Below are 26,265 nucleotides of genomic sequence, written 5' to 3' on the forward strand. Positions count from 1 at the left end.
AAACCAAGAGTTCGGTTGACCTCTGGTCAATCGCCGAGTCATCCCATGATGAATGGGCGGTGAAAATAAGGCAACTTGACGAGATGAGCGAAATCAGCTCAGTACCATCATGCAAGGAAGATTGGCATGATCGAGACGATGTGTGGTGGCGCGAGATCTGCCAGGAACATTGTAACCGTTTCAACTATAACACCGAACATCTGGAGCCTCCGGAGTGTCATCGGGACTTTGTCGATAGACGACTCAAGTAGCTTGTTTATCATCGGCGATATTGAGGTCTCAGACGCAAGGTGCTGGAACGTGTTTCTTGCATCTTGTTCTTCCTCATATAGGCGCGTAACTCCAGAATAACAGGGAAGGAGATCCGGCGCTGACCGTTGTCATCTGCTTGGATGCGAGCACCATACACCGGAAACCGGAGTTGTTGTACTGTACGAATAAGGCGTCACCCAAGGCGTACGACGCGGTGATTCTACAGCTGCGGAGTGAGAGGATTGGGCTTACCCACTTCCTGCAGAAGACCCAAGGCACACAAGACAGGGGAGGGGTACAGGTACGTGCGAACACGCCCGCTTTCCATCCACCGAAGCATATCCTGTACGAGGTGCACGCGATGTACGGCAAGTCGCGGGACCATGCCCACGTTGACCGCGGAGGCTGGGGAACAGGGGAGAGAGCTGCAATTCAGCGAGCGGACTGACTACGATCCATCGGTGGCACACCCGCCGGCAGCCCGCTACATTGTCGAATTCATGCTCAATACACGCTTACTCGGGCATATGAACCACGTCGGTGTGGCCCCCAAGGGCACTGGGGAAAGCGAGGAATCCCTCAGTAGGCCTACAGGCAAATGGGATTTGGAAAGTTGGTAGCAGTCGTGATTGCGGAAATAGTATTCTTGTTTTGTCAGGGGGTTGATCGAAGGGGCTCGTGAGAGCTCAACTAGCGGGTGTATCTCTGCCGCCAGCGCATGGCTTCTTCGTAAGATTCCTCTTGAGATTCTCCATCGTCGAAATTCTTCATTGTCCCACTCCCATTCTGTCTCGGTCCGCTTGAAGTCGCCTACAGAAAAGCTAGAGGTCCGCATCAGCGAAGGCAGAACTGGAGATAAGAAGAGAGCATGGATAGGGTACTGTACATATTCTGTTTTCCCGGATCCCAGAACAGCCGACTGGGCATCCACATCGTCGATGGCATGATCTGGTGCTGGGCAAAGGAGCTATCACTTTTCAGTATCAAAAGAATGCAGAATCCCTTCTCCCCTCTCGGAAGAGCAAACTCACGTAAAGGCAGCTCTCCCGGTGGCATTTCGTAAAACGCCCCCTTGCCAACCACACCGGTCGATAGCGGAACCATGCCTCCTCTCTCTTCACGGACAGTTGTCAGGGCGATGTAAAGCATGTACCCTCGGGGCATCCAGCCCCCGCGGCCCTGCGTGGTCTGAACGGATCCGATCAGTGCCGGGACGTGGTCGCAATGTATATCGCGGAGTTTGCCGTGCGTGTCCAAGCATCTCCTGGCACAGGGAGGAACGACAGCGACGGCCTGAGAAGCTCGTTGGCTTGGTGGCAGCTACTCTGTGCCCATCAACGGGATCTGGACGTACATTTGCATCACGGCTGGCTTGCCGGAGGCAGTGTCCCTGCAGAGCAGCGCGATGAGTACATTGGGCCTAACGCCCACTCGGTTGCTCTCTTCCTGGTCCATCTCAGCAGCGGCCTCATCCAGTCCCTCCACGATTTCAAGGTGGGTTGGCCCCTCTGGGCCATCGAGAGTGATATCCTCGCGCACGAGCGAGGGCAGCATCCAAGACTTCGGTGGTGGCATGTCAAATTGGAGAAAGACAGATATATAGACAGATAAATAGGTCGCTAGAAAAGAAGAGAGAGAGAGGTAGAAGCAAAAGCAGGCTGAATGATCTTGAGCTATGGGTTCGAGGAAGTGAATTGCAAGTGAAGGAAGGAGAAACTATGTCCTGAGCATGATGTCAACACGTCAGGTGATCCCGGAGGATCATAGTTGAACTCCCACTACAGCCTTCAACTCGGGTAGATAGTGTCCGCGTTGAAGCACAAGACGACAGTCAGCGCTGAATGTTATTCCATGATATTGTCGAAATTACGCGCTTGGTGAGGACAAGCAAGATGGAGAAGCTCATATTGTGTCAGGGGCTTGGATAAATGATGGTTGAATTCAAGCTAAGTCAAGCTATCTCTGCTCACTTTTTTAGTATTAAAGATGAACCGCGACGGCATCACACATTCCTTCAACAAGGGAAGACGAAGAAGGGGTAAGTTCTTTGGCAGGCATGCGAGGCATGGCGTACGGTCCGATAAACCCTAAATTCGAACTGGTGCTTTTTTCTTCAGTGACAGACTTTACGATTCTCCAGCCGCTTGATACAATAGCTCCTCGCGCCAACCCCAGCCCAGTGCAAATGTCGCTCCAGGTCCAAAAGTAAACAGTGACCCTACGAATGCCCCACAGGCTCTCCACCAGGAAAAGTGAGCTCCGGCCTGCTTCAACTCGCGGAAGCGCAGCGCCAGCCATACAAACCCACTCGTCATTGAGATGAGCTCATCATACTTCAAGAAGCGCGCGATGCAGGCACTGAACGACGTCACTGGGACCGAGGTATCTCGCAGACCAGGTATGAAGATGCTACTGAAGGAAGTATCCCGTGGGGCAGTCATCCGGCCGTAAATAAAGGTGAGCCCGGAAACCAGGGCGAATGTACCGCTTGCCCACCGAATGTATTGCAGTTCGTTTCTCTGTGGCTTATGCTGGACATCCCGTGACTTCGGGGACGGTCTGCTGAGCACGCGGCCCGCAAGCAGGATGGCGCCCTGAAGGAGGGGAGTGGTCAGCGGGAAAGCCTGCCAAAGAGCATTGTACCACTGGCGCAACTTGAGGGTTGGGGCGAAGAAATTTGCATATGTGATGGAGTGGTATCCTGCCAGGGTGGAGAGAACCAGAGATAAGGTGAGGCCACAGGTTATCTTTCTGTTCTCGCCTGCGAGCAGTGTGGACAGAGGCGTGCGGAAGTACTCCGCTGCGAGATAGAGAGGGGCAACCTTCCAGATGCCCACCAGCTGGAATATGCTACCTGCTGCCATGGGCCTGTTTGCGTTGGTCAAATGAGTCAGGTTCTCACATCGTTTGGTATGCGGAGAACTCACAGAATTACATGGTGCCACGAGTGCGCATTGCGGTAACTCTCCAGCAACCAGATTCCATAGACTGGTCCCAGGTCCGTCATAAACGATAACATCTGGATGCGTGAGTGCGGGTCAGTCCCGGTGATTGAAGGTAGGAAACAAGTAATCAGCGGCCTCATCAGCTTGTCAAAGAAGCGGTTACGATAAAGAGATGTGTTTAGATCCAGAACCTCGCCACTCGCAGCAGTCCAGGTTCCATTATTCAACATCGGAACCAGACGGGATCTAACGAGCGAGAGCATTGGTTCCACAGCTGTCTTACTGATGGCGAAGATGCCCAAAAGTGGCAGCGTCCAAAGCGCCCGTTCCCGTATTCTAGGGTCCGGCAAGGATCGACAGTCAGTAAATGGCATCGTACCCGACAGTGACTTGGCCGGTGGCGGTAGGTAGTCAATCTTCGTCGCCCCAACGAAAGTTCGAGATGATTTGTCAACCAAGTAGTGCTCGAGATGTGGCATGAGGTAGTGTGCTATAGCCTTGTCCTTGAGTGTATTGAGCGCCTCCAATCGCGTGAGGCTGTGGGCTGATTTGAAGATGGCTTGCACGCGAGGTCGCCGCTTTTCTTGCCAAGATTGCAAGCAGTAATTCAGCTCCTCTATAGCGGCACTCGACTCATGGGAGGCTTGGAGCAAGCTAGCAAGACTATTGGCAAGCGCGGCTGCACTTTCAATTGCGCTGTTACCACCCTGACCCAAGTTCGGGGTCATCTGTTAGGGCATGTCAGTCACGCGCAGTTAGGGCTTTTCTATCCTTTACTCTGTCCAAGAGCATACCTTATGCGCTGCATCTCCGATACAAACCCACCGGTCGATGGCCCAGCGGCTATAGGAGGCCTCTTCCAATGGCAACAAAGTCCGAGTTATTGCCCTCTTGTATACCTCAGCAAAAGGTACATTATCAGTGATCGGCTTCTGTAGGTAGGGGTCGACATATTGGTCTATCATGGTTTGATCAAAGCGTGGTATGTGCGAGGCAGAGTATTCCTGGTCCAACTTTTTGAAAAGGAACCAGAACACTCGACCCTCCTTTCCGACAATAGTTAGGGCCGACCACCCCTCGCCGAAAGTTCGGTGACTGGTTCCCGGGATTAACCCTGGAGTCGATATCGAGATGCCAAACACACAGCTGTACTCAGACGTCATTGCTGTGAGCAAGAAATGAGAAGAATCAGTATGACAGCACTGCGTTGGTATGGAATATGAAAGAAAGCAACCCACTTTCTCTTTCCTTCAGCGCCTCCTTCTTCAGCCCAATTGACTCCATGTAGTCCCACATCTGCCGTCGCACTGTGCTTCTTACCCCGTCAGCCCCGACAACAAGATCACCCTCATAGACCGACTGGTCGGCGCAGTGAACCTTCACTCCATCGGCAAGATGTTCGACTTGGACGGCTTTTTTCCCAGTGAATACATGAGCTTGCGATTGTCCAAGATGCTTGTAAAGAGCTTCCAGTGCGACTTGACGATCCACAAACGCAATGGGGTAGCCATGTCTTAGTCGTGATCAGCGAGCGACTCTTGAGGTAGTGATATACAAGAAGGATACGTACCGGTCATGAATGATTTTCGGGGCGTTGTTCTTGGTGATAAGCGTGCCATTTTCTTTCCAGAAGTAGGCGTCGCGAAGGGGCTCTGTGGCCTCTATGATGTCGTCGAAAACTCCCAACTGATCTAGTATGCGCGCACCGTTTGGTATGATTCCGATAGAAGCACCAACCTGGGGTGCAATTTCCTCATGGGCCTCCAAGACGACGAATTCCACCTGTTGTCGAAGCAGGCAGTGGGCGAGGGTCAGGCCTGCGATTGACCCGCCGACTATCACTACACGGAATCGTGGTTTCGAGAGCTGGGAGTCTGTCATCGTTCCAAGTGGCCGAGTCAGTAATGTGAATAGTATGTTAATGGGGGAAGGAAGTGTGCTATGGGCCTACTTTCCCCTTATATAGACTGTTGAATCGTTCGTCTCGATAACAATCGAACCACCCGGCACAAGTGAGCCATTTCCACAGCCAGATAAGAGGGGAAATCAGAGAAGCGAGTATAGTGCGGTGTTCTAGCCAGTGCCACTGTGTACACTTGAGTATACTAGGTAGTAAAGCAAAAGGAGGAAGGCAGAGAGTTGCAAGTTGGTTATTCGCCCAAAGGGCGATTGACGTGTGGAGTCTCCCGGCGACCCACTGCAGCTGTATTGGTAAGTTACCGAAACTTGGAACGGCGGCAGATTTGATCATTTTACCAGTAATCCGAGAAATCCGTGAAACCCGAGAAATCCGTGATGTCAATCTACGAATCGTCCGCCTTCGCCTTCCATTGAGGAAGTTCTGACGTTCCCTCCACTCTTCAGGCACACTCCTTTTCATCACAACCAAGAAGCCCCCCCCCGAGAATTGGCTCTCCACTGAAATCCTGCACCCCGATGGAGTCTCGGCCCCTGACTGTGACCAATCGAGTCTCCTCATCGCCGCTGCCAGATCGGAAGCGACGGGACCAGAAGCCTCGAGTGCTTCTGTCCTGTACCTCATGCCGTGAGAGGAAGTAAGGATGCATGCACCTCATACACACCTGCAGTGTCAGCAGTAGTCTGACTCAATTGATTACAGGCTTCGATGTGATCGCGCTCGCCCTTGTTCGAATTGTGGAAACCGAAATCATGGCACTTCCTGTCACTACATTCAAGCGCACGCGCGTGCTGCCCCTGTCACTCGAGAACACCCGGCACCGCATAGTGAGTGCACGTGGCCCAATCCTGAGATAGGCAAGGATGGACACTCAAGTCCTGTGACCCGACTTCTTCCGTCCGAATCGAGTGGGACTCGATTTGTCCATCCAAGCCACTGGCGGGCTCTCATGGATGACGCTGTATGTGGTTACCTGGGTTCTCATTCCCCAATCTCGAGCTGATCTTGAACACAGACAAGGAAACTGGAGATTAACCCCAGCCATGCTCAAATTAGATCAAGCGGCAATCCCGTGCACTTGTTATCGGGTCTCTCGCAGAACGTGAGTATCGACGAGTTGATAGCCTCGCTGCCTTCCCGCACAGTGGCGGATAGGCTCGTGGCCTCATGCCTTGAATCCTCAGAGCCATCCTTGAGTACGTTTCTGTATGTGTCTGCAAGAATTCGACTGATCTTTCCACTACAGTGATCATACATGTTCCAACTTTCCAGTCTCAGGTATGCCTCTGAATCCCGTTCATGGATCCGTGCGAAGTGCGTCTAAAAGCTATAGTGTTTCCAATTTTGGCAGTCACCTGCGACAGTGAGCCCCGCCTGGCTGGCTCTACTGTATGGGGTGCTAGCCTGCGGGGTGTGGATCGAGCATTTTCTGGATCCCATCATGGCCTACTCCGAAATACCGCAGACTTTCTATGTCCTTCGAGAGAAGTCCGCTGTCGCACTGTCGAAATCAGATCTCACTGTACCCGGCAGGTTCAAGGTCGAAGCCGCGTTGATATACCTGGGAGTGGAATACCTGCAAAGCAACGAATTGAAGACCGGTGTGTCGATTCTTCTCGGGGTTGTTTCGCGATTGGCGATCATGATGGGTTATCATCAGAGCGCCCATCTCTGCCACCCCCCTCTACTTGCCTTCGAAGCAGAAATGCGATGCAGGGCTTGGCTGTTGCTATCAGTTATTGATAACGTCGTTGCTTCGCAAACAGGACTTCCAAGAGTTATCTACCAAGGCCTCACAAACTCAGCTCGCCCACGCAACTTACTCGACGACGATTTCAACTCCACGATGTCAGTCCTGCCCTCATCCCAATCCACAACCGAAACACTCAGCCACGTTGTATATATGCTGGCTATCGACGATCTCTACTCAGTAGCCAATGAGATCGCAGACCTTGCTGCAAAAGGCCCAATCTCCCCGGACAGCACTGCTCGCCTAGGTCAGCAACTAGACGCTCTGAAAAACGGCCTCCCGTGTTCTCTGCGTATGCGTTCTTCAATCGCTCCCACTATGGAGTATGACAAATTGATTATGCAACGCACCCTGGAGATAGTTTACCAGCGCTCGCGCTGCATCTTGCATCGTCAGTATCTTATTTCGTCGGAGTCAAATCCAAGCTTCGACGCTTTTCGAGGGGCGTGCGTGGATGCAGCCCGTTGCGTTCTCGAGCAGCAGTGCCTCCTGTTTCAAGAGGCCCTGCACGGTCCCCGTAATAGAAAGCGTGTGTGGTTTGGTGCCTCCCGCTCGGTGTCTGATTGCCTCACTGCGGCTATGGTGATATGTCTAGAGGTAATCAACAGGACAAACGTCTTATCTCAGCCTTCGTTGACCTGCGACGCATCCACGGAGCTAATCCATATCCTCCATCGGACATACTTCAACCTCAAACAGACTCCCAAGCCACCCGTAGAAATAACCAAGGCAGCTGAGATTCTGGCGACAATGCTCGGTCGCATGGGTCATCCCCTGACGTGGAACAGTGATTCAGACGAAACTCGGCCTGCTGCTGACCCCAGTAACCCTAAGACATCCGACTCTCAAGGTCAAGAGACCACGCCCCCGAGTGGCCTGCTTTCCTCTCCTTGGCTCGTCTTCGATGACTTGGTTCATGGTGATTCTCCGTTTGAGATGTTCGACTGGGTGAGTCCTTCGACAATTTCTGCCTTTCTGACTTTCCTTGGGCTAAACTTGAACCTTTATGCAATCCGAGCACAGTTCGATCTGGATCTATGCTAATTCATAAGCAGGCTTACTGGGATCGGGAGATGCGGCAGCTGAATGGGGCATTCTATGATATCATATAGGTGGTTGGTAGCCGGAAGTATACGCCCGTCCCAGTCTTCAAACGCCTATGTTTCAAAGCTTCTCGGATCCACAAGCGGGTCCCGGAAATCAGCCCACGGTTTCCCGCACGTATTTTACTCAGAATTCCCGGGTTCCGCGTTTCTAGAATCTCGGAAGACTCGATTGCCGAATCCGGCGTTAAGTCTCCGTGTGCCACAGGGACTTTGAAGCTTAAGATTTAAGACTAACTTACTAGCCGCCTCCCGCAGTTTGTTTCCATCTATACATCCCTGCTTACAATCATCTCTATCCTCTGGGTCTTTGAAATGGCCGAATCTCCCGAACTCATCATCCACCACCTCCGCCTCTCCCAGTCCGACCGGGTGATCTGGCTCTGCGAAGAACTGGGTCTCCCCTACCAGCTCCAATGCTACGACCGGGATCCCGTGACCTCCTTCGCCCCAGCCGCCTACCGGGCCCTGCACCCCGTCGGCACCGCCCCCGTCATCCAGGACGGTAGCACCGTCACCCTCGGCGAGACCAACGCCGTCTTCGAGTACCTGCTGGCCAAGTACGACCCCCAGGGCCAATTAAGTCTTCCGCCTACCCACCCCAACTACCCGGACTACGTCTTCTGGCTCCACCACACCAACGGCGGGATCCAGCCCGCCCTCAACGATCTTATGTTCGCGCGCATGGCCGCTCTGCCCGCGGACACCCCGGCCACTCAGGTCATGCAGGGCCGCTTGGACCGCAGCCTGGCGGCGATGGAGGCCCAGCTCGCCAGGTACCCGTTCATCGCGGGCGAGACCTTCACGGCGGCGGACTGCATGCTGCTGTTCCCGCTCACGACGTTCCGGATCTTCATGCCGTATAGTCTGGAGGCGTATCCGCATATTGTCAGCTATTTGGGGCGGATTGGGGAGCGGAGGGCGCTCGTGGTGGCGATGGAGAAGGGGGACCCGGGGTTGAAGAGGCCGATGGGTGCTGAGGGTGCTGTCGCCGATGAAGAGGGTCCTCAGAAAGCGTGAAGGAGGTGTTTCATTTTGGATCCTCTATGGGGGTCAAGATGAGGATATGACCAGTGGTTCTTTGATTTGTATATTATTAGACTTCGAGTTTTGCTTTGACGGTCCATAGAAATGGAATTGTACATATGTAGATGTTCAGAAAAATGATGCACAGGGATGGGCTATATGGAACCATATTTTAAATCCTTGGTGGTGTAGGTGTAGCTAACTAAGTTCTTCAAGTTGTGAACTAGCTGGGCGAATTGCTCATGTGGTCGGATTCCTGAGGCAAGCCGACAACCTATAACCTGAAGCGCGAGTACGAAGCAGCCTATCTACATGCCTTTTGCCTGTTCTTTAAGCACAGAACGTAATATTCCTATGGCTCCTGGAGTCTTTAGTATTCAACAATGCACATCTTGATCTAGGGATGAGAACGATCCAATCGAGCTGGGCAATAAGCAAGAAGTACAAGAGATCTTCAACTAAGCCTGGGGATCCGTGTTCAACCTCCTCCGTGCAATACCACCTGGGGATTTAGAAAGCCTCTGCTTCCACTGGATCTTCAACCTAAGCAGAACTAGCGAAACCAATACCACTCTTCGATGCGCTGGAAGATCTGAAGAATGCTCACGTTCTGACTGTCCGCGGTTCGAATCAGGCGGAAGACTTCGGCCTCCAGCTGTTGGGTGCGCGCGGCTTGGTCCTGGAGCTGCTGCTGGAGATGTTCGACTCCAGCCTCGAGTTTGGTGAGGCGTTGGTCGAACTGCGCCATCGTCAGTCGGGCTGCGTTGATGCCGTTCTCTATCTCCTCGGGGAGAGTGGGGTCGGGGTCGGGAGAAGTAGGCTGGATGGTCTCATCTGAATTGGCTCGTGTCATGTTCGGCTTGGGGGAATTGGGGTGGGTGGCATCGTCTGTGATGGCATTGTGATTCTCGGAGTGTTGTCCGTCCACGGTGGTTTCAGAGACAGCGTTCTTTTCTTTGGGGTGTTGTGGGTTGGTGTTTTGTTGTTCTTCGTTCTTCGTCTGGGTGGAGGCATCGTGATTGTCACCAGCGATGTTGTTAGGGACATCACGCGTGATGTTATCGCTAGACGTGGGCTGTGAAGACATGGTTCCGGTTTGATAAGTGTAGTTAGGTTGGGTTGAGCTCTTGGTGTAGAGTCTTTCGTGTGTAGGTATCCTCCAAATAGTAAGAGAATCTGGGTCGGAGATATTGAGGATTGCTTTCCGAAGGCTAGAAGACAGTAGGAAGAGTCTACAGATCGTAGAGCTGAGAGCGCGGGAACAAGAGATTGTAAACCGGTTTTTGATAGCTGTAAAGAGCAAGAAGTATGAGTTTAGTGGTTCGAAAGAGTTTTGGAGATGTAGTTGACTTGGTTGAGTACTTTGTGTATCGATTCTGTTCCAAAACACCAACTTGGCCAACAGATCGATATGGGGGATCAAGAATTGTGATGGAGATGTGGGTGAGTGATGGATCTAGGCTACGTGAGGCAGCAGGCTATCTGAGTGCAGGACTATCAACCTGGCGTGGCGGGCGGTGAGTAGCTGCCTGGCCTTCAAGGCTTAAGGGCTGCTGATAGATATTTCTATAGTGAAATGACTCACAGCAGTTGGGATGCAGGGTTTCATGCTCGCAGGTGGACGTCAAGAGGTCGGCGGGGACCCCAAACAGGGACAGGGGCCGGATATTCACTTCCCGTTGTCAGGGTCACTTTGTATTTGTTGGTGGGGCAGATCGATCCGCACGTGGTCTCTGAGAGGTGCAGGAACTTCTTGTCAATGATTATGTGGATGTTCATCGAATAGATATGAGTGCCTTGAGGCTTGCTCTGGCACATCCTGTCAAAGAGAAAAGGGTTAGTCAACTTGATGTTGTAAGGGGTCTTCGAGTTGGAGTAGCGAGGGTGTCCGGACCACCGAAGGTGATCTGAAGAGTATGCAGTAGCATATCATACTCAGTCTTAAATCCCACCTCTCCCTGGATTTCTCGCTGGTCCTGTAGGTCTAAATCCCGGAGTGGTTGGTCGAGAACAGAACTTGACGCCAGTCAAGGCGGGCTCGTCTTCCTTGCAGGAGACGACGCATGTTCTGCTGCGCGCATCTAACTTGCTAAGGGTGCCACTACTTGCCAGATGGTTAAAATCAAGAATGCATGTATTCTGGCGTAATGAGCTGCTCGCGAGGGAACTCATACTGGCCAAAATTAGTCATTAAACTCAATTGCTGTTTGGTGATGCTCGAGACATGTAGCGCTGGGTGGGAATCATGAATTGAACGGCCAAAGGGAGTGAACAATTGAAACTGATGAACCCACATGCATTGCGCCCTACGGAGTATGTACTGTAAAGTCCGCAGTGCTTGTGGTCTGTGAGGAAGGCAGGTCCCACCACATCTCGATTATATAAGCTCTCAGGGGAGAAGGCTCCTCGTACGGCTGATTACCATGCTTGATTGACTTGACCACGCAAAAGAATAGGTAGCATATATAGTGTAATGAACTGAAACTGTTCAGACCGCGTGGTTCCTTGGAGTCACGAGAAGTACTAATGATTAAAACTGTGATACTACGTACTCTATAAGAATTAAGCTTGTCTCCTGCAGCAGCCGAATTAGTTAGGGCTGCCGTCGGCTTAAATTCGTCAGCACCCTTCGGACAATAGACCCCGAGCGGACTAGGTCGCCGCTATCGGCTCGGCGGTCTGAGCCCGAGGCCGCGTCTAACCGAGCAGAGTATCGGACATCCCTTCCGACCACAACAAAGGCCAACCCGACATATCTTTAGAACATAGGGAATCAACCTCAAATTCGCCTAGGCCAGCTATAATTAATTTTCACCAAGCACTATTTGACAAAAATCAAAAACACCCCCTTCCTCGGCAACCCACTGGCCGTCATGCGTGAATCACAGATGCTAGATGAATGAGGACGAATGCAGGCAGCTGCGCTCGGGGATTTTCTGTCGTGGGAGGTTTCGGGAGCGGGGACCGCGTCGACGGTGTTGGCGTGTTTCCTTGCGTTGCCGGGGGGGGGGGGGGGGATTTCATTATCAGGTCGTTCAGAGGGTGGATATGAGAAGAACAAATTATATTTTTGTTAATATTGTGACGAGAAGGATTGGTGGGGGCGTGGCGGACTGTTTCGGTGGGGGAGGGACGGATTGCAGTCTAAATGTATAGATTTGGTTGTCCTAGGCATCAATTGACATTCTAATTTATGGAGAACAAGCAAAATATAGACTTTTGGACTCTTGAGAACACTTACTCGATCTAGTCAACCCGGCAGTCGCCAGCCCCTTGCTTGATCTCCCAAGTTCTATTCCTGAAGGGTGACTGATTCACTCAAGATCTATGGTTCCAAATCATGTCTTGTATCTACACCACGGTTCTTCCCATGTCAGAAAAGAGTCGATCTTCCTTGATCATATCTGCAGCCCACTCCACGATCGCGTAGATGTTGGCCGTGGGATGCCCGCAAAGCTGGACGGGTAGGATGGAAGAATCCAGGACGCGAACGTTTCGAGTGCCGTAAACATTGAATCGGCTGTCCAGTACCCCGCCCATCTCCCTCGGCAGCATCGTTGTACTCCCAACAGCATGATAGTTTGGAGGGTCTAAATGTTCAAGCCTTCCAAGTCTCGGCCGCCGCATCGGCCGGGATATGCGCAAGCCCGGGAACTAGCTCCTCGTCGACCAGCTCGCTGAACTCCTCAGTCTGGAAGACTCTGCGAAGAAACTTAGACATTGCGATCTGGCCCTGAATATCCCAATTGAGCAATCCGTAATTCAAATTCAACGTTGGAGAACACGCCACATTTGAGGAAGAAATGTGGACATTGCCGCGAGAGAACGGGAGAAGGCCCCAGTATCCGACATGGATCTGATGTGGGTTATCGAGAATGAACACAAACTCCCCGAACGGGATCCCCCGGTTGAAAAACAGATCATGCTGACTTGTGAAGAGTAACTGCAGAGCTTCCTTGGTCATGGCTCCGCTGGTCTGGTTCGCTGTCACCTCCGCGTATTGTGGGATCGAGGCGAGGAGAGAGGCCGAGATGGACTCGGTAGAGGAACCAAAAAGATCAGAGGCAGACACGAAGGCTACAGTTCGTGTGCCGATGATCGGTAACTTGGTAGACACAACAAAGGAGGTGTTGAGTTGATCCTGCAGGTTCTCCCCAACGCTGGGGAGGTCTATTTGTATAGGAATGCCATGCTTCTGGAGAATCCTAATTTTGTTTCACATGTGTCAGTCTATCCGTCACTAGCTTGCCATCAATGGGGTTCTCACTGTGGATTGCCAATTCCTGAGAGCTCCAGATTCCCGGCTGATCGCATTGCGCCAGCGGCCAGAACCACCTCTCGTCTAGCCTGAACCACTCGGCTTACAAGTCCCTCGTTGATCTCAACCCCTCGGCAGGAAGATAAGTCTCTTCAGTATCAGCTCCTTGTCATAAAATCTTTGAAACAGACACGTTCAGCATGACATGTAGATTGCCTCTCTTTGCCCCTTCATAATAAGCCTTTGCTGCATCGTTGCGCACACCTTGGGCATCCACTGTATACGGATGCATTGCGTTTCCTCTTATTGATCCAGTGTTTAGGTCCCTGTTCCAGCTTGTCCCAAGAGAATCAAGCGTGCGGTTGAGAGCTGTGTTCAGATTAAACCCTTTATCATCATCATCATGTGGTGTAATGTTCATGAAGCCGACCTGTACGCGCCCGTTCTTCCTGTGGTACTTCGGGATGATAGATGCACCGGCAGCACTCTGCATTCTATTTGGGGGTCGGACCTTTTTGCTCTTGAGGTAGTATGGGAATAGATTATCCCATGTCCAATTAGTGTTTCCAAGGGCTTGGAGTGCGTCGATCTGAGCGTGCTCTGTGCATATATAAGCGGCACCTTGACAAGAAGTATACGTTACTGCTGTGTTAGTCATGGAGACCGTGTCATAAGTAGATAAAAGGCGAGCGGATAGCTAACCATTTATCACACTTGTGCCTCCCAGCGCCCTTCCAGTACGCATCATCTGGCAGCGGTTGCCGAATTTCTGCTCGGTAGTCTGGTATGCCCAGTCTAGCGGGCTATCGTACGTATAAGCCAGACGCGTTATAATCGTCACATTAGGGTTGTTGAGCTCGATTTGTCCGGGTTCGATGACGAGGACGGAGACGGCTGGATCTTCCGACAGGCGGTTGGCGACCGTTAGGCCCGCTGTGCCGCCGCCGACGATGATATAGTCATATCTGGTAGCTGCCGCTGCGTTGGTGACTGCCAGGGCTGTGATAAGTGGTAGGGCTAGTAGATAATGCATCATTGAAGTTGGACAGGGGGTGGTGGAGGTGATGGGTCTAACGAGTACCCAACGAAGGGAGTGACTGCAAGGCTTTTATAGACAGACAATCCCGGTGGACGAGAGCATCTCCCAGTCCATCCAGGCTTCTTCCCGCCCCATGCAAGCAGAAATTGTTCATGTGACGCAATATCGCCCGACGAAGGATGCAGCAAGGGTGTGGAGGATGGAACCATCCTGGCTGTGATGAATTGAATGAGGAGGGGAGTTGTTGAGATTGAGGCAGGGATGGACATCCCCTCGAAGCGCCTGCTATGCAGGACCCCTGTGCTGTGAGTTCGATTCATGCGTTAGCGTATGTGACTTCGAGTCCAACACTGGGGAACTTCGCTACCTATTTCTAGCAACCCTGAGCTCATGAGGTGCAACATCCATTTGCAGCGTTCGTCTCTCTTCCTCTTCCTCATTCCCAACTCCTGTCGCGGCTCGCTGCTTTCCGGTGGGAGTAATGCTCTGCAGACGACTGGTTTCAGCTCAACGGATGGGCAGTATAAGTGTAAAAGAAAGTCAAATAAAGGCATGCGAGTGGGAGCAATGCGACCCGTCTCACCTGACGATTGACCACATTAAGATAGTGCCGTGCATTGCAGTGGCCAGTATGCAGCATGTCCGGCCAACAAGATCGGATCTGGTGGGTCAAACCCCCACAGAGTCGTGCAGACTGGGGGGGAACTTGATGGAACCAACTTGGAAAGCTGCTTCCGTTGCCATATTCGGTATGAACGCCAACCAGCTGCAGGATTCATCCGAAGTTCAACCGATGTATCTCCAATCCTCAAAGCCACTCACATGACTGGTCAAGCAGAAGGCTACGGACGAACAGCCTTGATACATGGCTATATCTCGTCAAACAAGACATTAAGTTGGAGTCACGCGAAATCTATACCATACTTCCCAGCTAGGAGCGTCCGAACCATTCGTCTTGAAAGTCAGCCTGATTGGACTCCTTAGTATGTACAAATTGAAGGTACTCGGGTATTCCTGTGCAACCAACCCCATCAATTATCCGTCCAAATTAATATTCAATGTGTTCGCATGGGTTGAGCCATGTGATATCTTTATGACTGCTCGTGTTGAGATAACAGTCACCGAGAACCGAAAGGGGCGGTTGTCGAACTGCATGCTCAAGCCAGCTTGACCTAGTCGTATACCCCGTATACCCCGTATACCCCTCTGTCCGTTCTTTGCCAGGAGTAATTGGCTTGCGTTGACCAGCTCCAAAACTGACAATCAATTGGCGCTGTGTAGACTGGCGCGGTGGGGTCTCGAAAGTGTTACGAGCCATTCTTGCCGCATCCCATCCCAAACTATCTGATACACATCCTTCGTCCAGAATGAACTCTTATCAGAGGGTATGATCTCGGAGTTCCGTGTCTCTATGAACTCGGCACGGCTAGGGCGTTCGGACTTGATTTGCCCTGTAGCTAGGTGGATGAATCCTGCTTCTTTTGCGGTGGAACTATGAAGAGCCTCATAGCGACTCTTGAATGTTGTACACGTATTCTCTGCCGACGCTAGCATAGCAATAGCCCACAGTGCTAATTTGACAATCTACTTGCCGGCACCGTGCGCAGAATATGGGATGCTCTTCCACTGCAACGCCCCAGATTCAAGTCCCAGGCCGTCATCTCCATAGCTTGTACCGGAGACGGACATGTGGTCCAAGCCTGAGCTCAAGGATGAAAATTGAGTTGTGTCAGACACATTGCGCGTGTGTGTTTGCGAGACAGGTGGCGGCTGCCGCTGGGGGGCCGATGCGCACCAATGCCGGAGCCGATGTGCTCCCAGCTACAGCGCAGAATGACCAGCTCTTCATTGGTGATGATCCACCCGTACTGTGTGCGGCTCTGCACACAGTATGTCTGCATCTGGCGGAATGGGTCCAGGTGGTTGATTGCATCCACCCCCGCCGACGTCCACTTTTCAGCAATCTTAGCATCGCCAGGACACAGGTTCGCGTGCCGCGATGAGTGGAACTGCTTGTGGTCCCGATGGATGACCGCCCAGTCGGGTCTGAAGCGTGAGTCTTCTGTTTCTGCGGACTTTTCGCCGCGCCACCTGGTAGGAGCTCAGCCGGCTCGTGCAGCAAAGGGTAAAGGACGTTCCATCCTTTTGCCAGGCACTATGAGACCACGGGTACTAGGCTCCGGCTGATGATGTGTCTAAGTGTCTCTTCGTCCCAGACCTCCCTTTCACTCTGTGAAAGCTCGGGGCTAAGCTTCTGGATATCTCTCGAGAAAGAGTGTTGCAATACATCTCCATAGATGAACAGAACGGTCTCATAATTGAACTCCTCCCAATCTTCAAGCGTGGATATATGCGACCAGTGTGCATGTGTAGGGATGCTACCTCCCTGCGTGTAAGGGCCCAAACAGCCCTTCCAACCTTCGCGGATATCCGCGAAGGGAAATGTATATAGACAACCTAAGGCGGCGGTCACGTGACGGCTAAGCGAGCCGGCCGCGGCCGCCCCCAAGGGCGGCGGCTGCCTCGCGAGTTAGGCAAGGCAGCAACAACACCTTAAGGCAATACATTGGCACCCTTGGCTTCGCGAAAGCTATTCGTTCATCACGCTATTTCACCCTTTAGCCCTTATACTGCGACTTGGACACAAGCTCTGAGTTGGGTGTTGAAAGTATTTGGAGTAGCTTGGGCATTTGAGATGCCTGGAACCTACTGTCCTAATGCGTGATAATACTGCGATAGAAAACCGTCTAGTCAAACCTCGTCACTCTTGGTCTCGCACGGCACTCACTGTTGACCGAAAACAGGGATGCTTTATACCCGCTGATCAGGTCGGTGCTGCCTAAGGCTCGATTGACTAACGCTCCCCAACTTTAGGTGGGCATAGCCTGAAGAAACGTTCGAATTCGAACTTTGACCACCAAGATTTCGGGAATGGGTACGTGCTAGTGGAGCCCAAATCAACAAAAAAAGAAGCTCTGTAGTTTCTGGCTTCAACATCACCCGCCAGAATCAGTGCCTGTTTTGCGATCTCGAATTTAGGGTGCGAATCTCTGCAAGGTCTGTCTTTCTTGGAGGGGAAGGACCAAAATCCATCACAATCGCCCATCGCGAAACATTCGATCCGAGGACTAATCTTGACCGTTTACATGCTGTGCTAAGACATGCAAGCTGGTCGTCAGTTATTTAAATCCAACCATGACACCGCACTGCCCAAGTCCCATTCAGACCTAAATCGCACAGGCGAGCAACGGCACGGCATTCCAGGCTAAAGGGACCAAGGAGTTTTGCATTTGTTGGTTGGACGGGAAATAGTGCTTTGGGAAACTCTCCCAGGCTCTGAACGAGCGTAAATCAATATATAGCTGCAAAGGTCAGAAAAACAAGATTAATCCCTAACTAGTTTTAAACACAGATCCATGTTCTCATACCGGAAAGAGAACATAACCCTTTCTTCCTCATCAGAAATGTATTGAGGTTGTGAGATTTCAGCTTCATGACCGACGAATTGTTTTAGTAGTGGGTATTTCTTGTAAGAACCATCATCTTGTGAAGCCTGGGCGTCAAGAACATCCTCCGACACACATATGTTGAGGTATTCGTTCATGGTTGTCCTGGAGGTGTTGGTCGTTTAGCGGTCCAGGAGGCGGTAGGCCAAAAAAGGTCCGGTGATGCCCGCGCAAGCAGCTTTATGATCGCGACTCCGACTCTACTCACTCATGTACCTTGTAGTCCAGTTTCAGGGTCCATGTCAAGTCTTGAACAGGAGATGTGGCCTTTCAAACAGAATTGAAGTTGAAGTTGGATAGTTGCAGCGGAGGATCTCGGAGTCAATACCAGGTAGAAAGGAATTCCGACCGGCTGGAACACCTTGATCTCCGCTTTCCTGTAATAGCTTAAGAGACACTAAGTTACTACCCGTTAAAGACTAACGCACTGGATTGCTGCGGAAATCCACTGCAGTGACTTTCCCTTTCCGCTTTAGGTCCAACTTGGCGCCGCTTTTTGCTCACTAAGCGGTCCGGAGCGTGGGGGGAGTATAGAAGTGTGTGTCCTAAGTAATCCCTGAGAGATCCCGGATTGCCCCGGGAGTAATTACTAAAGGAAGTAACCGTCGCCCTTGAACTTATCTAGGCTTATAAGTACTGGTTATATAACCTATTTAAACTGTACATAACTGAACTCATATATCTTACTTTGGCACCGCCGGAGTGTCCGTTATTTTCCTGGTCCCCTATCAACATTAGGCCCCATTTTAATTGATTATTTAGCCTAAAACTAAATATAGACATACCCTTAAGCACCAATAGTGTCTTAGTTTTCATTGTCACGTGACTTGGGAGCTCCGAGGAGGCCATGGGATCACTCCGCACGATACTCCGTATGGAAAGCTTGAATCTACAGCATGCTAATTTCCGGTACCCTCGGAGCTGCTCTCCGCCTGTTGCTCCCTCTGTCATTCAATCATCCCTGGCCTTTCCAGCAGGACACTTACATCAACATGCCACTCAAGTATATCCGGCGCGATTTAATTCTACTCCTTGCCATAATAACTCTCATGTACAAGTAGGGCCGTTGGTCCACGATCTTCACGGATAGAAACACATCTCGTGACCGCTTTTCACCCCACATGCTCCCAGACAAACTTGACACTATCCGGATCCCGCATCTGAATCACCAGCAGCTGATGCGTATCCAGCGTCTTGGCCACCAGCCGCGCCTGAGCCGCCTCAAAATCCTCTCCGTCTTCAAGTACAACCCGGAGCCGATGCTCGCGGAAGAGGGAAGCCAAGACCGCCACAGTCTCGACCTGCGCGAACTTCTGGCCCGCGCACACCTGCGCTCCAGCGGACCAAGGGATATAGGTCCCCGGTCGCGGCTCGATAATTTCTTCGCGTGCGAGTTGCTCCACCTGGCTGGCAGGGATACCCTCCATACTCTGGTTCGTCGTGGTGTCCACCGCAGGAGAACTGATCCAGCGGCGGGGACGCCAGGCATTTGGCTCATCAGGCCAATAGCGCGGGTGGGTCTGCACAGCTAGCAGACTAGGTAGGATGACGGCTCCATGCGGGAGGACGAGGGTGCGATTACTCTCGGGGAGGTGGAGGGTCGCTTGCGCTGGTGCGACGGATTTGGGAAGGGCCAAGATCGCCGGGTACAGGCGGACAGTTTCGAGCTGTTTCCCCCGCCATGTAGCATGATTGTCAACGAGTTGAACTCGACTATGGGTTCAAGGCCAATGATAAAGCGAGAAAGAACATACCAATACGGCGAGGCAGCGTTTCAGTCGGGGATACGCTGCTTTATAGCCCACGGAGTCCTGGTCGCTGCGGGCTATGACCGTCCGGATCTCCTCGGCTATCCACTCCTGGATGTCCGGGTACGCAGCTAGCAAGAACATCAGGTATGTCATCGTGTTGGCAGTGGTGTCATGTCCGGCGAAGTTGATCACGTAGATGTTCCCGAGGATCTCATGGATGGTAAGCGGCTTGCGGTTGCTGTGACGGGTGACCTCAGACTCGCGGATAAGGGAGGACATCAGGGTCCCCGTGCCGGGCTCCCCTTTTTCCAGCAGCGATTTCTCCACGTTAAACATGGTCAGCATATGCTGCTTGAAAATCTCGACCGCCTCGCCGACCCGTCGACACCAGCTGGGCAGCACAGGGAGTTTCAGGATCCACGGGGGAATTAGCATGATCAAGAAAGAATTTTCCATCACGAGATTAAGCGAATCGCCATACGAGCGAGCTTCCTGGGATCGGGCCTCCTGGGAGCCGTGGAAGGATTGCGGGCGCTTGAACCCCGTGGCTGCAAGGACGTTGAGAGCCAAGGTGCGGATGTCGGTGCCCAGCCCGCCGGCTGGGGCCGATCCGGCCGTTGCAAGCAGAGCCTGGGCTTGCGAGGAAGCCTCCTCCCAGACAAGACTGTTGATGCCTTCATTGAACGGTGCGGCCACGATCTTGCGGTGACGCTGCCAGTCGGCCCCGAGGGTCTACGGAATGTGCTCGCGGTGAGCGAGGCTCAACAGAATATGAAAAGTCGATCGGAGCAGAGAGAAACTGACCGTTGCCACATTTGGACCAAACACATCCAACATCTCTGTGTAAGCCGCGTCAGAAACTGTAAGTTTCTATAGAGGAACTGCAGCATAAGACATACTATAGAGCTCGACTGGGCGTGTGAAAACTGCACGGCGATTTATGATTTGGGTGATTGCCTCCGCATCGCACACATAGACGAAGACCTCGGATGGGGTGGCCAGCGCCCACGCGTCGCCCATGCGCAGGTGCGACTGCGCTCGGTCGCCAAACTGCCAGCTGCGTCGGCCATAATGTCTGACTCGACCAAATTCAAATGGAAGACGATCCAAAATGAAGTAAATTACCGGCTCGAGGACGATCCAGAGCGGGTTGACGGGACTGGCAGGGAGAACATGGTAAGGAATGTTCAGTTTCCGGACACTTTTGATATTTTGGATCAAGCCATTGAGACTGTAGAGAGTCCATGCAAAGAGAGTGGTGCCTAGAAGCAGATAGAACATGGTGCAGCGAAAAAAGGAGCAGGGACAGAGGGTGAACGAAAGAGGAGCAGCCAGAGGGATGCGATGTAACTCAGACGAAGACGCGTGGGAATATCCGAAAGGTCAGGAGCGGCAAAATGAGAGGGGGAAAGAAACCAGGAGTAAGCGCAACGTTCCAATTGAAAGAAAAATAAAGGAGAAAGAAAGAAAAAGAGGTTCAAAAATTGCGAGTGATCTAAAGCAACGGCTAATGTAGCTAGCAGGGATGTTGTCATGTTGATGGCCATTGGCAACTAATAATGGCTCCATCCGCCCTAAGCCCAACGCCTGCAGGCGCCTTGTGCCGCCCCCCCTCCTAGAGAGAGGGTAAAGTGAATTCTTTTTTCTTTGTTCGGACAAAGAAGACAAAACAGGACGATGTAACATAAGCTAGCTAAGCAAAAAACTAAGCAAAAAAAGAAAAAAAAAAAAAAAAGGAAATACCGCATAAAATCATTCACCGCTGTGCTGACATCTCTCCTCGTGGACTTCAAGCGACACTAGGCATCTGCATCTTCAGGCTTTTTGAGGACCACATACAGATCATCTCCTGGCAATGGCCTTGAGATCCCAAAGGTAAGCACACTCTCGTCCTTACGTGGAAATTCCTGCTTCGGCCACGCCAAATGGACATCGAATCGGTTCAGCATCACCGCCACAAAGGCGAAGATCTCCAAAGTTGCAAAATGACGACCCGGACAATAGTAGACTCCACCGCCGTAGGGGAAGTAAGCCGGGTCTTGAGTCAGCTCCGGTCGCTTCAGAAAGCGTTCGGGGTTGAACAACAACGAATCATGCCCGTACGTCTCTAGACTGTCGTGTAACTGACAAGAGGGAATAATTGCAAAACTTCCTTTGCGAAACTGCTTTCCGCCTAGCTCCGTATCTTGGACGACTCGCCGAAGCACCGCATCGCGCTTGGTAAGCCTGAGCACCTCGTGATAGATTGATGACAGCCGGGGGCAGTTTTGACGCAGATAGGCCATGTCCACCTTGCCATTCGGGCCCACTGCTGGGACTGTCTCCTCCTGGATCAGTTCTCGTAGTGTCGGATCGTATAGAATGTGAGCCAGGACCCAGAACGCTGCCTTGTATGCGTTGGCATCGCCACTGCAGAGATATTGCTCATCAGGACCCTCATCGTCACACAATCGTGAAAGAGAGAGGTGCGCACTCACGTCCAGTAAATCATCACCATCATGGCTGCCTGGTCATCTTCGTGGATTCCTAGATCAGTATAGGTTTGGATCAAGGTGCGGATCACCCATGCCTCACGGGCGCGTGCCTGAGGCGGTAGTCGCAGGTAGGCATTGAACGCCTTAGTGTATTGGGCCAGAATGCGGCGAACTCGTGTGCTGTCAATGAACCTGGATCGGTAAATGAGCTGCCAGAACTCATCGGTGAAGGTTCGCAGCTCGGTTGTCATTTCAGGATCAATGGCAAATAAAGCGGGGTCAAACAATGTCATCTGTGTGGCATTGATCAAGAAATCGGAGCACAGATCGTAAAGCGATATAGCCTCCGTCTCCTTACCAGTCATTGTGGGATATGTAGCCTCTAATTGACTCCAGGACAGTAGCTCCTGGATGGCGCCACGGTATCGGCTCAACAAAGTGTCAAATGTCGGTCCAGGGAGGAGATGTTGCTTGAAGAGATCTTCCGTCAAGTGAATAAGGCTCTTACCCTTGGGGTTGATTGGGCCGGGCTGGTTGCGCTGCCAGAGGGTATGAAGTCGGTCTTCCCCACAGCCGAAGCCAATCAAGACCTGGTTGAGGAAGCCATCCAGGCTCAGAGCGTTGATATTGGCGAAAAAAGGGCGAATGTCAGCCGGCGATGTTACTACATAATATCGGTCACCGGCCAGGGTTAACGCAAAAGGTTCGCGTGTCCCGAGTTGTTTTCTGAAGCGAGTCAATTACATGTTTCAAGAAGCACTGAGATATGGCCATGGGCCTGTCACTTACACAGCTCTTCTCATTAGCTGGTGGCAATCTTCGAAAAAAGCACCCGCATGCCCTAAGCAATTGAGATCTCAGCGTCCATCCAAGTGCCTTTGCGGTCAGCCATATTATACCAAAGTCTGCAAAAGTCAGGAACAAGATACTTCATAGTTCAAGGGCTTTGGTACTGACAAGGAACCCAATAGGGGAGTTCGAGTGGCTCGTTAGGCCGAAAAAGTGGTTGGATGGTGAATCTCCAGAGTCTCCACAGACCCCAGGTACTGAGTAAAGTCGCCAACAAAACAATTGCCCCTTGAACGTAATTAGGACTCAGTTCCCGTACTGGATCAAACGCATGATTCACAGCGGACGTCAACCTGAGAAGCATTTTGAGTCAAATCAAATCAATGTGTGTATGAAGCTTGCTGACTAGGCTGTTGAGTTTTTTCTTTGTCTACGAGTTCAACATTCGAACACTCACAACATGCAGACATTGAAGGCTTATATACGGTGTTGGGATGTCACAAGCCTTCTCAAATACGATATTTAGCCGCATTACGACGAAAGGTCTACTAAATGCACTACCTGCTGTGAGCTTCATTACGCATGGAGAGAATACAACGGCCCCCATAAGGTCCAATGTCTTACATGGCGCACAATTGGATAGAGCCTTGGGTAGAGCCTTCACAAAGAAGGCGCAGTCGGCGATCTCTTTGCCTTGGACCGTTTGAATACAATGAATTGCGATGCGTCAATAGCTACATGACCATGTTCTCTATGCAGGCCAGCAGGGGTGTCGATGCACAGCCGACAATCAGATTGCGGCATATATGGACCTACCTAGTAGGCCGCTTCGTAAGCCAGGCTGTCGGTGGCTGCTTGAGGGAATCGTAACCAACTCCATTGTTCATGACTCTGTGGGCTCCGTTGCCATGCAGGACGACACAGAAATCCGACCAAGAACCGTCATTCTACCAAAAGATCCTTCTCAACCGCTTTCAATCTGACTGTTGACACTAAAACGGAAAGGATTCAGCCTTGCCCAGTGGCCGGCCGAGTCATTTGTTCTGTTGTCGGACAGGGGTACCTGCAGTCGCAAATCGCAGGGCTTGTCCGGAAAGCTAAAGTAGAGTGCTAACCCATCATTGAAGGGTGATTTAAATATTTGGCCCTCTTTTAGTCCTCGCGATTCTCTCTCCGTGTCCGTCAGCGCTTGTCTTTCTTTCACTTTCACTCAACGCAGAACTGCCCCGCCCTCTCCTAGCATGGCTTCAGATAAAACACTGCCTTCAGCAGAGATCACATCTGCCCCTACTCCATCCAAGGCCCAATATCTATCAGGATGGAAACTTGGCATCGTGATACTATCACTTTTTCTTGGTGTGTTTGTCATCTCACTGGATTCAAGCATTATTGGTGTCGTGATTCCCTCCATTTCCTCTCACTTTCAGGCTCTCGATGATGTCGCCTGGTACGGGAGCGCGTACCTACTCACTATCACCGCATTTCAGCCTCTCTATGGGAGTATGTATAAATACTTCAATGTCGAGGTCATTTTCCGAACTTGTCTAGTGGTGTTTGAAGGTCAGTCATGCACGATCCCGGCACCTGCATCTGATGCTAATGGTTTCCCCTCTCCTTCATTCAGTGGGTTCGATCCTCTGTGCTGCAGCCGTCAGCTCGCGGATGTTTATCGTCGGTCGAGCCATTGCAGGAATGGGAGCAGCCGGCATCCTGCAAGGTGCCCTTAGCATTATCAGCATGACAGTTGTGATGGAAAAGCGACCGCTCTATCAGGGCGTTGTCATTAGCGTCTTTGTCATCTCTGTGTGCATTGGGCCGGTTATTGGCGGTGCCTTCACCACTCACGGCATTTGGCGCTGGTGCTTTTGGATGTATGGTTTTTCCCGATAGGGTGTCCTGCGCTATGACCATCGCCTTCCAACCACGACTGCAAGAGAGTGCAAAGCTGACCGACCACTGAATTTGCAGAAACGTGCCCATTGGGGCGATAACATTCGTTCTTTTGATTTTTGTGCTGCGGATACAAGGCAGCAAAAACAAGAATAGATCCCTGGCGGTCAGCGAAAAGCTTCGGCGTCTGGATCCAATTGGCTGCCTGGTATTCATGGCGGCCGTCTGCTGTTTGTTGCTGGCCCTGCAGTGGGGAGGCCAAACGAAGCCTTGGCGTTCAGCAACTGTGATTGGACTCTTTACAGGAGCCGGCCTGCTGTTGATCCTATTCGTCTTGATTCAAATCTGGCGTGGAGAAGATGCGTTGATACCATTGCGCGTACTTCGGCAACGGTCTATCTGGACTGGCGGGGGCGTTCTTTTCTGCCTTGGGGCAGCGACCTATGCTGTCTGTCGATCCAGCCCTCGCATCTACTGTTAATGCTGATGACAATTCTGCAGGTCACATACTACATGCCGTTCTATTTTCAGGCCACCAAGGGCACCAACGCTATCCAAAGTGGTGTGGACTTGATTGCTGTGTTTCTTCCGGAAATGGTTGCCCTTATCGCGACAAGTGGGATTGTGACCCAATGGGGCCATTATGTAAGTCGTCGAAAGACAAGCAGGACACCGCGTAAAAGAGATATCATGCTGATGAATTCAACTAAACAGGTCCCGTACATGATTGTAGGGGAGCTAATCTGTGTAGCGGGGACGGTGCTTATCTCCAGGGTCCAAACCGACTCCCCGCGCATATTTTGGGCAGCAGCACTCGTGGTCCATGGAACGGGCATGGGGGTGGCTATGCAGCTGCCATACACAGCTGTTAATCTGGTCCTGCAGTGAGTCTCCATGCCCGCCATATTCTTGCTCAGTCAGAGCTCTACTTCTTCCCTCCTCCCTCTCTTCCCCTGTATCTTCCTCCAAATTCTCAGTTTCCACTGAAAGAACAAAACCTTACCATCAGAGTTTAGTGATGACGACATACCCACAGGCAATGGTACGTTCCACACATTATATAACTGGATCAAGACAATACTGACGGGCGGTCTTTTGTAGCTATCGCAGTCTTTTTATGGCAACTGGGCGGGTGAGCAACAGCTACTGCGACGTTTCCAATGACCTCTGCGGCGTACTTACTCACCTTCTGCACTAGGGCCCTAGCGATCGCCATTGGCCAGACCATTGCACTAAACAACATACTTCATGAGGTACCTCTTCAAGTTCCTGAGCTTTCTCCTGAGCGAGTGATGTCCTGGGGTGCGGCAAATCTTGCTGCCCTTGCTCCATCAGCCGATGCATTGCACAAACTTCGGGAAATCTGGTGCACCTCTGTGTCGCATGTGATGCTCTTTGCAGTAGGCTGTGTCTGCGCCTCTGTGCTATGCACTTGCGGGATGGAGCCGCTCAATGCCAAACGGGTGGCACAGCAGAGAGAACAGGCTGTAGACGAGGAAGAAGACGGGGTAAGCACAGCGAACGGGACCAAGCCTTAAAATGTGACGCGGCAACTGTCAGACCA

At 51.8% G+C, this 26,265-nt stretch overlaps 9 protein-coding genes across 9 annotated transcripts; 4 read left to right on the forward strand and 5 right to left on the reverse strand.

The window, feature by feature from the left end:
* Nucleotides 1–635: 635 nt before the first annotated feature.
* BO86DRAFT_396609 (uncharacterized protein) lies at nt 636–1,863 on the forward strand (the record flags this gene model as incomplete). Its single annotated transcript, XM_025673417.1, has 2 exons — nt 636–834; nt 1,421–1,863. 2 exons carry the CDS (start codon nt 636–638, stop codon nt 1,861–1,863), a joined length of 642 nt encoding a protein of 213 aa, XP_025530870.1.
* A 384-nt stretch (nt 1,864–2,247) lies between these two features.
* BO86DRAFT_355712 (FAD-dependent oxidoreductase) lies at nt 2,248–5,078 on the reverse strand (the record flags this gene model as incomplete). Its single annotated transcript, XM_025669637.1, has 5 exons — nt 2,248–3,120; nt 3,180–3,925; nt 3,992–4,362; nt 4,436–4,710; nt 4,768–5,078. 5 exons carry the CDS (start codon nt 5,076–5,078, stop codon nt 2,379–2,381), a joined length of 2,445 nt encoding a protein of 814 aa, XP_025530871.1. The 3' UTR covers nt 2,248–2,378.
* Nucleotides 5,079–5,633: 555 nt separating this feature from the next.
* On the forward strand, nt 5,634–7,977 carry BO86DRAFT_396611 (fungal specific transcription factor domain-containing protein; the record flags this gene model as incomplete). The annotated part of the gene is made up of 6 exons (XM_025673418.1): nt 5,634–5,730; nt 5,818–5,942; nt 6,131–6,311; nt 6,362–6,393; nt 6,449–7,813; nt 7,921–7,977. 6 exons carry the CDS (start codon nt 5,634–5,636, stop codon nt 7,975–7,977), a joined length of 1,857 nt encoding a protein of 618 aa, XP_025530872.1.
* Nucleotides 7,978–8,254: 277 nt separating this feature from the next.
* BO86DRAFT_386524 (glutathione S-transferase family protein) lies at nt 8,255–9,089 on the forward strand. The gene has a single exon (XM_025671357.1). The coding sequence runs from the start codon at nt 8,284–8,286 to the stop codon at nt 8,986–8,988; it is 705 nt and encodes a 234-aa protein (XP_025530873.1). The 5' UTR covers nt 8,255–8,283; the 3' UTR covers nt 8,989–9,089.
* Nucleotides 9,090–9,547: 458 nt separating this feature from the next.
* On the reverse strand, nt 9,548–10,081 carry BO86DRAFT_376590 (uncharacterized protein; the record flags this gene model as incomplete). Its single annotated transcript, XM_025670542.1, has 1 exon — nt 9,548–10,081. The coding sequence occupies one exon, from the start codon at nt 10,079–10,081 to the stop codon at nt 9,548–9,550; it is 534 nt and encodes a 177-aa protein (XP_025530874.1).
* Nucleotides 10,082–12,345: 2,264 nt separating this feature from the next.
* BO86DRAFT_416444 (GMC family oxidoreductase) lies at nt 12,346–14,285 on the reverse strand (the record flags this gene model as incomplete). Its single annotated transcript, XM_025674973.1, has 5 exons — nt 12,346–12,598; nt 12,678–13,199; nt 13,262–13,402; nt 13,444–13,873; nt 13,955–14,285. 5 exons carry the CDS (start codon nt 14,283–14,285, stop codon nt 12,346–12,348), a joined length of 1,677 nt encoding a protein of 558 aa, XP_025530875.1.
* A 4,489-nt stretch (nt 14,286–18,774) lies between these two features.
* Nucleotides 18,775–20,978, reverse strand: BO86DRAFT_355719 (cytochrome P450). The gene is made up of 4 exons (XM_025669638.1): nt 20,448–20,978; nt 20,353–20,387; nt 19,552–20,280; nt 18,775–19,464 (listed from the first exon to the last, which is right to left on the reverse strand). The coding sequence occupies exons 1-4, from the start codon at nt 20,827–20,829 to the stop codon at nt 18,910–18,912; spliced, it is 1,701 nt and encodes a 566-aa protein (XP_025530876.1). The 5' UTR covers nt 20,830–20,978; the 3' UTR covers nt 18,775–18,909.
* Nucleotides 20,979–21,347: 369 nt separating this feature from the next.
* On the reverse strand, nt 21,348–23,175 carry BO86DRAFT_305631 (cytochrome P450; the record flags this gene model as incomplete). Its single annotated transcript, XM_025667662.1, has 4 exons — nt 21,348–21,957; nt 22,026–22,748; nt 22,812–22,878; nt 22,980–23,175. 4 exons carry the CDS (start codon nt 23,173–23,175, stop codon nt 21,348–21,350), a joined length of 1,596 nt encoding a protein of 531 aa, XP_025530877.1.
* An 877-nt stretch (nt 23,176–24,052) lies between these two features.
* On the forward strand, nt 24,053–26,239 carry BO86DRAFT_305537 (uncharacterized protein; the record flags this gene model as incomplete). Its single annotated transcript, XM_025667660.1, has 8 exons — nt 24,053–24,371; nt 24,436–24,682; nt 24,780–25,149; nt 25,203–25,346; nt 25,416–25,585; nt 25,718–25,743; nt 25,803–25,833; nt 25,900–26,239. 8 exons carry the CDS (start codon nt 24,053–24,055, stop codon nt 26,237–26,239), a joined length of 1,647 nt encoding a protein of 548 aa, XP_025530878.1.
* Between the last annotated feature and the right edge of the window lie 26 nt (nt 26,240–26,265).

Source organism: Aspergillus japonicus (assembly GCF_003184785.1).
Source record: "Aspergillus japonicus CBS 114.51 unplaced genomic scaffold BO86scaffold_7, whole genome shotgun sequence".
NCBI classification, from domain to species: Eukaryota; Fungi; Ascomycota; class Eurotiomycetes; order Eurotiales; family Aspergillaceae; genus Aspergillus; species Aspergillus japonicus.